We start from the raw sequence: 9,334 nt of genomic DNA on the forward strand, positions 1-9,334 counted from the left end.
AGAGACTGATGGCATTTATATATTCCCAATGAAATCGAAATTCAAGAGGGTTTCAATTGACGACACAGGAACATGCTAAAGTGACAAAAGGTTTCCATCAGCGGAAACTTGGAGAAAAAGTACCTGGTAGTGTAGGAGGAAAGGGAAGTGAATTAATAAAGGGAACATCAGAGAACATCGAGACCAAATTGTAACTGTTAATTGAACATTTATTCGAAGATTGGTAATTAGAAATTTCTTCAATTTTTTTTCAGTTTCGAAAAGAAGTTTTTACATTTGTATGCATATTCTGAAGATCCACTTTCTTATCAGCGGTGTTATAAAATATTTTGCAAGATCTTGTACCGTATAGAACCCCACTCTCTACGTTTGAGCTCAATTATCTCGCTTCCTATGAGAGGAATCAAAAGTCTGTCAACTGATAAAATATTGGTGTTATTATGATAAAGAATTTATCAGTTCACAATTTTCGATATCTTTGAAAGGAACCGGGATAAATTGAGTCAAAGTTAAAAATTAGGGGTGGCGTTCTATTGGAGCGTTTACAGTAACTCCGAAGACATTTTTTTTTCAATTTCAGCTTTTTTTTAGACAAAAGACGTCTGACAACCTACGAGACTAAAAATTGTTCATTTAAACATCTTTAGACTCTTCGTTACTTTTCATAGTGAAAGTCCCTTACCGGATGGACTGGACACTTTCTTTCCTCTTACCCTTCTCATTTTCTCTCAAAAAGTATGTCCGATTATCTTGTCACTCATCCGTTGTCATGTTTTGCATCCCTTTTTTACCCCTTCATGGTCTCCTCCACCACTCCCTTCTTCAGTTTTCCCATGAGTGGTATAAGAAAAACCGAAACAAAATTGAATTGTAATTGGATAACTCCTAAATCACATTGTGCCCCTCCTGAATCACTCAACCAGGGTCAAACAGTGCCATTTATTCGATACCGACCCGATCGAAATTCAATTTTCCTTTCAAGAACTAATCAGTCATCTCTCCGTGTCCCTGCCACTTCAGAAGGCTTTCCGAATTTTTTCGATACATATACGGAAAATTGGAAAACGAAAGAAGAAAGTGATGTTTTGTGGCAGGGGATAAGTGCTGCTGACTGCTTGCTTCCACAATCATTTAGTCATTGTTTGAGTTTGTTCTTTTCCCTCATTCCTTTCTCTTTTTCTCAAGCGAATCCAGATCATAACGCCTTTTTATGATGAACATCGTTATGATAATAGGTGGATGTGCGGCCAGTAGAAGAACACGAAGCAGCAAAGTATTTCTGGATTCGGTTTGAAGGAGGTTTTGTTTTATCTCGGCGCTTTTCTACCCTATCATAATAAACCAAATTCCTCTTCATGACGTGGCAGGGGTGTCCTTCAGGTAATGCTTGCGCGAACGCATACCAACCTAATCAAGAGTAAACCCGTTCTTTTTGGTGTGGTGTTCCGTATGCAAATGAGGTGTAGAGGGACGACGTGCCATCGACACTCTGAAAAAAGTTCTGCAAAAAAAGAAGACGAAAGTGCGGGAAGGGAGGAGAAGCCGGCATGGTTTCGGGCATTAATATTTATTGCCACGGCAAGTGAAGAGAGATAGGGATCGGAAAAAGAAGATGTTGATCGGAAGCGCCGTTCGGATTACGTAACGCTTCTGGACATTCCCCGCCGCGAGAATTCGCTCATTGTCTTCTGTTTGTTTTTGATCGCACCCTCTGACGAAGCAATGATTTCGGTCGGATTGTTTTGAAAAGGAACTGGATATTTAATGAGTCAGGGATTTTACAACGGAAAATGAAAAGATGCGGTAGCAACTGAGATATTTCAAAATGAGTCATTAGTTTAGGTTTGCCGAGTAGGTTGCAGTTAGAACAGGAACGCTTGAATTTCGGTTTCATCATACCTGAAAATAGTTTAGTCTACTCGAGAAAAAAATGCCGGGACTGATGAAAAATCATTTTCGGCGGTTTGAAAGACAGGGTGGCATAGTTACCCGGACTAAAGTTTATATTAGCATATAACTTGAGCAAAGCGTTGTACTGGGCTCAAATTTAGAGTACGGAAATTCAAATTATTAATCAGTAAACTGACAAAAGTTTCAAGCCATATGACTGAATTTGAGCTGAATTATCGCTTGTCAAATTTGCTCCATCTCATTTTAATCATGAAAAACGTTCAATTTTTGGCAATCACAACAATACCTGGACTTGAGGAATCTCTTTGAAAATTTCAGTAGCTTTGAATCAAACGTAAAATTACATTTCCACCAATTTTCGTGTTTCCAAGATACCTATGCCTGAAAATATATCTTTTTTTATCAGTCCGGGTAATTATGCGCCAATCTGAAGATCAGTGCGTCTGGTTGGATTCAGATCAGATTTTTCGGACTTTATTAAAATTCTATAACGGAAAAAATTGTTTACAGAAGGCGTAGCGGCTTATGGACGTTTCAGAACTCAACATTTTAGTACTTTTCTGTACTTTTGTACACTGATTTTTGCACATGAAATAAAATAAGTATTGCTCAATCCAATTAGTTGAAACCACAATGCAAAAAATGCAGGAAAGTTCTGAAACAGCGGCTTCTGAAACGTCGGGTTCTTAAATGTCCGGCTCTGAAATGTCGAGTTCTGAAACGTCCAGGTGCCGGCGTAGTCTGCGTCATTTGAGGTTAGAAAAAATTTCAGTTTTGGTTCCATAACTCAAAAGTTGCTAGGCATGAACACGGATGACCTTCATTGTTGCGATTGTTCTTAATTTTATAAATCAAGAAACTTCTTCTGTATTCCAGTAATAGTTTACCTAATTCTCTCGATGGAATACAAAGCGAACAAAATGTCAGAGATACTTGAGGTACATGGACGTATGACAGACACCTCCATTCCAACAATGCAACATAATTTGACCAATTTCCTAAAAAATGTTGAATATCGTCATCCTCGTTAATAGCTAATAGCCCCTCACTTTCCCACAAACTACAAAATTCCGATCGGAAAAAAGAGAGAAAGCACTTGACCCCGGTTTGGCGACCATGGTAGCTTTTCCCCCTTTTCAACAAATGTGTCTCATTTACATTTTCTCACCAAGAAAGTCATCGTTCTGCCCGTATGTACATCCCAACGTCTCTCTGTATATGTAAACGTATTCACACGTTTTCAACACTCTCTCCCATTTCATCTCTCTAATTCATATACGCCAATGGCATACAAACCATTTTCACCCCCTTTCTTCTTCTTCCGGCCTCCTTCTTATCTTGATTTGAATAGGCTGGCGCCCGTGTGCCCCTATTCAAATGATGTTGCATAATTTACGCATCGTTTGGGCACTCTCTGAGTTTTTTTGTGTTACAGATTTCCGAGGAATCCCCATTATCTTCATTGTCAACTCCGTCTCTGATTGTGTTGTACAACGTTTTGTTGCATTGGCGGAAAGTGAGAATAAAGAATACGATCAAAAAAGGTTGTGGGTGGAAAAGGAAGAGGGCATCGAGTTTATGACCCGTGCAAAATTGATTCCATTGTATTGGAATGCCAATTTTTTATTCCACCAATAAAACGAAAATTCTAGAACAAGGGAAAAATGAAAGCAGAAGACGAAATGATTGGAATCTTCAGCTAATTGCTCTTTGAACCAGTTGTTACTGTTGAGAGTGTAGCTACTCAGTAGCCTATCTGAAATGCCCATCTTTTCGCAGAATTCTCTGCTTTTAATGTGTGAAAAGCTAACAACAAAGTTTATGAGTTTGTTTATGTACTTATTTCTCCTTTATTACAGAATTCCCAGTATTCACACGTCTTCATAGATTTCAGACTTCACGATTAGAATCTTGCAATAATTTCTTCTTCTTTTTACAATTTACAATGATGATTTCTCCACTCTACCGCCTTCTCGTCTATCGTCGACTGAAATCTGCTATCCCACCCGAATTCAAAACGTTTTTGGGTAAACATAACAACTGGAAAATATCGGAACAGGGGTCTTTTTGAAAAACGGAAAAATACGGGATTTTCGTCGCTGAGTTTTTTTGGTGTTTGGAAAAATCGCGGGGGAGGATTTCGAACAATTTCGAAAAATCTGATATGTGAGATCTTGGAGTCGCAGGAGGTGACGTAAGCTTTGGGATATTTGACGAAGAAGAAAAAGAAAAACTGGACATCGGAACATCTGGGAAGTGTGGGTACAAAACACGAAAGGGCTTATGGTAGGGAGGGAATCATTATTGAAATTTAGAGCTCGAAGAATTGAAAATTTCAGCTCGGAGAAAATATCAGAGCACCAGTTATCATAAACACTTTGATAGAAGGTCACCCTCTACGTTTACTTTGAGCTCATAGATTTCGGTTCTAGTGAAAGATATCAAAAAGTGGTTAATTGATAAAATATTATTGATATTACGATAAACATTTTGTCAGTTGACCACATTTGAAAAACTAGGAATTTTTGAAAAATTCTGTGAAAGCAAAGTTTTCAACCTATGTCTGTTTTATACTTTCCGAAATTTTCAAAGTGATCGAAAACTTGACAGCCGAGCCCCAGACTCTTGAAAATGGTCAAAATGGCCGAAAATAAAAACAAAAGTTTATCTATATCTTATAACTTATTGAGCGGTTTTGTAGGTGGAGTTTCTAAATATCTGATGTGTCTTCGAAAAGCCTAAAAAATTATGAATTTGGTAAATAGAACGTTCCCACTTGGATTCAAGCCAACGGGTCAAAAAACGCGCCCCAAATAACTTTTAGGCCAAAAGAAATTTAATAATTTCCAAGTTGACGTGCATTTGACCTAATTAGTTCTAATCAACGAGTTGCAACACGTGATTTTTTCGTGCAACGTTTAAAAGTTTGATCCTCAGCCACATAATTCAGCAACGAATTTTTTCTAAAATCTCACGTTTACTGGGGCGCGATTTCTGACCCATTGGCTTGAACCCACGTGCGTTCCTGATCAATAAGCCTTGCAACATCAATCATTTTTATCAAGTTTTTATTTGACAGTGATGATAATCTTTGAAACTCCAACCGAAATTCCAGTTTTCATTGCATTAGAATCAACATAAACAGTTTCATAAATGTTACACACTTTCGCAAATAAAACTCACCAAGATTCTATTCATAGATACTTAATATTTAGAGAGATTTCAATCTTCACAGATTTATTTTTCATAAAACGGTAGAAACGGGGGAGGAAAGGGGGAAATTTATGACAATCTTGATAGGGAAAAGTTCAGTCGAGGGCAACCTTCTTCTGATCTTCGAAGCTAAGATCTCCTCGACATTTGTTGCTCGCTTCCCAGTATTTTTCAGAGATTTTCGGAGGCAATGCGAGTTTGTTCCAGAGGGCGAAGAGGACTACTGTAGGCATGATGATCCATACACCTAAATAATGTTAGGGCATAATAAAATAATGTCTTTCTGAAGCCAAGAGTCTATCCCCGGGCAGCTCGGTTTTTTGAAAAGTGCAACCGATAGCGTTCCGGGATAGGCTCTCGGACCTTTCTAGACTTTGAATAAAAGGTGAGAATGGGATTGGGGTTAGAAATCGTTAAATGGAGGAAACGGAAGTTTTGGATCTATTTTATACGAAGCTCTCTGCTCTCTATATTTTCTCTCAACTATTACTTCAATAAACATTTCACAGAAAGGTGATATCTGAATCAAAACGAAAACTAAACACACCGTTGGGAATCCAGAAAATCATAAACTTCGACCAAACCGATTTGTTTGGATTCATTGGTGGCAGGTGTCCATCGGGTTGTCCCAGAAACACAGAGAAAAAGAGAATCGTCTTCCAGAGGACCATAATATTAGAAGTGAAAGCGAGAAGAAGTCCATGACGGTTACGAGCAGCTGCCAGACCGATTGCGATGAAGTTCAGAAGACATTCCAGAAGCATGACACGTCCCGTTGAGCATGTGAAGATGTCATTGGTTGTCAGATAGTGACGATCAACCGATGAGTAGAGGGCCCCTGAAATTCCATTTCTATTTTTGGGAACTATACATACAACCCCATTTTTTTCATTCTCCCGATATCATTAAAAAACATGTCTTGTTCGTGACGACAACAGACACAACCTTAATAATTCGACCAAACTGAATCGGAAGAAGTGTTCTTTTGAAGAAGAGACAAACACAATTCGAGAAATACCATATCTTTCCTTTTTCATGCTTATCAATCCCAACCTTATCACACAAGGTTAGGAAAGACTAATTGCCCAGCTATTCGAAAACAACTTTGGGTTTTTGTGACCTCGGATCGGGGCAACTTACATCCCCCAAACAGCAAATTTGCCCTCGGACTGGCCGGATCATTTGTGAAAGGACGGTTCATTGTGTATGCCACGTCATAAGTGCAGATCATTCCGGAGACGAAAAGCCAGAGAACGATCCATCGCGGGAGAACGGGTTCTTGTATTCCAGTCATTTTCTAGATGAGAAAAAAAGAGTGTTGAAATGTGTTGAGGAATTAAAATTGGATTACCACCAAATGATATCTTTCAGCGCTGACTTCTTAACGATTAGAGACAAAAGCTTTATAGTTTTGAGAGGTCTTGTTGTTGAGATCAGTGGAGTCATTTCCACGTTTTCTAGGTTACAAATAGGCAAACTTTTAAAGCACTCGATTTTGGAGCACGTAAGCGATACTTTTCTGATTGCAAAAAACTTTTTACAGCCATTCAACTCTTCAACAGTATTCAATATTCTGACCTTTTAGAGTCAGAGCACCTACTTTTCTGATTAACAGGGTTCCAAAAGACCTGGTCAGAAATCCAGCCCGACATAAATTTAGACGCTGATTTGACAAACGCGCTTTTTCTCTCATCGTTGTACAATTGATACTCAGCCACTCTCACGTTCGCTGGGGCGCGATTTCTGACCAGGCCTTTTGAAACCCGGTGTTTTCCTACAGTATGTTTCTAATCTCTTGACTATTAAAATCTGCCGGAAAACGTTACGTAGGAAAACTTCTAGAATGTTCTCCCGAAGTTCTATTATCTTATTATAGGAGAAAAAACATTCTCAAATCTAAAGTTGGAAGTTTTGAAAAAGAATGCTGTATCAGCTACAACTTTCTCAGCTGAAAATTATAATCTTCAAACAAAAAACAGATGTAAAGATTACTAGACTCAGTTCCATTTTTATGAGAAGGCTGAAAAAACTGTTTCCACATTTCGAAACCTTATATGTTTGAAGATCTTGGCCATGCTGTCGAAGTGGCGCTCCTGACTTCCCGAAATTTTCAGGTTTTCAAAATCATTTCAGGGGTACATGACGAAATATTTTATTCAATACCATGATGACTTTGATCACTGAAGGAAACTTACAGAATCATTCATGTATTCAAATCATGAAAATCGTAGCCTACAATTCCAGGCATACTTGAAAACTGGAAAGTCCAAAAACAATGGAAATTCAACGTTAAAGATCAGGCACGACGGATCACATGATTCTGAAAAATTTGGAACTGGTCTGGATGGACAGTCTAACCCAAGGCGCCACCTAGGGTTATGACTAACTCCCTCATTACACTAATACGGTCACTTTACATTTTGTAGTTCTTGTCCTGAAGTAAACACTTGACACATCAATTCGACGAATTGAAAAGAATCCAGCTACAAAAGGCAACAGTCCGAGAAGCTGAAATGTGTTCTGTCTGAAATATCTGTATTCTGATTTTTTGCTTGTGTTCATTAAACATTTTAACGGTAATTATTTATTTGAGATGTATGTAGTTTGAATTCAGAGGTAGATAAGGAACGTCTCCTGACTTGAAGTGAAGAGAATGGTGAGCTACGGACAACAACGTTTGATGATGGCGTAATCCGAAAGATGTCCCTTGCACATATCTTCGTAGATATTATCTGAAATATGAATTCTGATCAGCTGAATATTTTTAAGCGGTTACCATCTGAGATTGTGCATAAATTGGGACACAGCTCCATAATTTTGAACACTGCCCCAGCTCCACATGAACGACGATTGTGCTTTGTATGCTGGTGTAGTAGTGCATCAATAGCTTCTTTCATCTCTGCTGACGTTGACTCTTCTGACCCTGATTTGGCATTTACCAGAAGAACAAACAAGAAGACAGTCACCACGACGAAGAGTTTGGAATTCATTTTCGCTTCTTTCGAATAGTATTCTGTTATGCTGCGCTTCGTTTTTATATGGTATACCACCACAGAAGTTCCGCCCCTTCGAGTAGTAAGGAATGGGAAATTTGGAGATAATTGTGTGTGCGTAGATGAAGATGTGTGTAGATGAAGAATAGATGAAGAAATCAACTTGAGATCAAAAGTTGGAATGGCGTGATCTGAAACTGATGTGTGAGATCAAGGATTGATTTAATGGGAACAAAGTTAGAGGGGAGTGCTCTGATTGTGACTATGGAGCAGAATTTGAAAAAAAAATAATTCGGGAGAAGGATTAGAGAAAATTATGGAAATGGAATTTTCACCGAGATCTTTCCTTGCTATGAAATCGACTACTGTAAAAACCTGTATTAGAAGGGCCGGCCCTTCTTTTGTTCCAAGATACCTTCGGATGGCCATTCTATTGAAGGAGCCCTTCAATTAGAAAGGGCTCTTTTATTTTTATGGTTATTCTTTTCGAAACATTTATTTTTAAATTTCGAACAACACATATTGAGAGAGCTTTTACAGGGACCTTTTTATTTTTCCAAGTCTCTCTTAGAGCCCTTCATGGTGAGGGGTCTTTGAATTAAAAGGATCTTCTGCTAATACATGTTTACGGTACATCGTTATTTTCATTTCTCAAGTTTCCAACATCCAATTTTTTTCCAAGTTTCCAACATCCAATTTTTTTCCAAGTTTCCAACATCCAATTTTTCGAGCCTACCTTTCTATGTGTTCCATTTTTAGTCCGGTCTGTGCTAGTCTGAGCAGAATATTGCTCAGAACATCGCTATTCTGTAAAATTACGTTACTGAATCATCAACAAAACTTGTGGTTTTGCCGTTGTTTGGCGAACTTTCGAAGTCATTTCAAATATTCTGAACAGAAGTAAGGCACGATATGTTCAAAGTTTCTTGGATTTAATAACTATTCTAAAAATTACCTATTACCTATTATTTCTCACAACAACAGTATGGTGTTGACTTGTCAGACCAATAACTCGAAATGAAGTTCGTTATCTTATGAAATGAAACTAATTTCCGAAACATAAATCGTCGATTCTATTTTTCAAATGACATATTTCGAAATATCCGAGAACCTCATACCTGTGGAATCAAATATCACAAGTTTCCAATCAATGTGTGTGGAAGTATCTGTAAATTGTCATCGGCGAAGAAAACATGAAGAAAATAATGGTTTTGCAG

General features: G+C 38.1%; 2 protein-coding genes across 2 annotated transcripts; both read right to left on the minus strand.

The window, feature by feature from the left end:
- Positions 1-5,219: 5,219 nt before the first annotated feature.
- On the minus strand, positions 5,220-6,418 carry CBG02558 (the record flags this gene model as incomplete). The annotated part of the gene is made up of 3 exons (XM_002630801.1): positions 5,220-5,371; positions 5,672-5,962; positions 6,265-6,418. 3 exons carry the CDS (start codon positions 6,416-6,418, stop codon positions 5,220-5,222), a joined length of 597 nt encoding a protein of 198 aa, XP_002630847.1.
- Positions 6,419-7,785: 1,367 nt separating this feature from the next.
- On the minus strand, positions 7,786-8,114 carry CBG02557 (the record flags this gene model as incomplete). Its single annotated transcript, XM_002630800.1, has 2 exons — positions 7,786-7,856; positions 7,901-8,114. 2 exons carry the CDS (start codon positions 8,112-8,114, stop codon positions 7,786-7,788), a joined length of 285 nt encoding a protein of 94 aa, XP_002630846.1.
- Positions 8,115-9,334: the final 1,220 nt, after the last annotated feature.

The sequence above is a fragment of the Caenorhabditis briggsae genome (assembly GCF_000004555.2).
Source record: "Caenorhabditis briggsae complete genome, chrII, whole genome shotgun sequence".
Lineage (NCBI taxonomy): Eukaryota > Metazoa > Nematoda > Chromadorea > Rhabditida > Rhabditidae > Caenorhabditis > Caenorhabditis briggsae.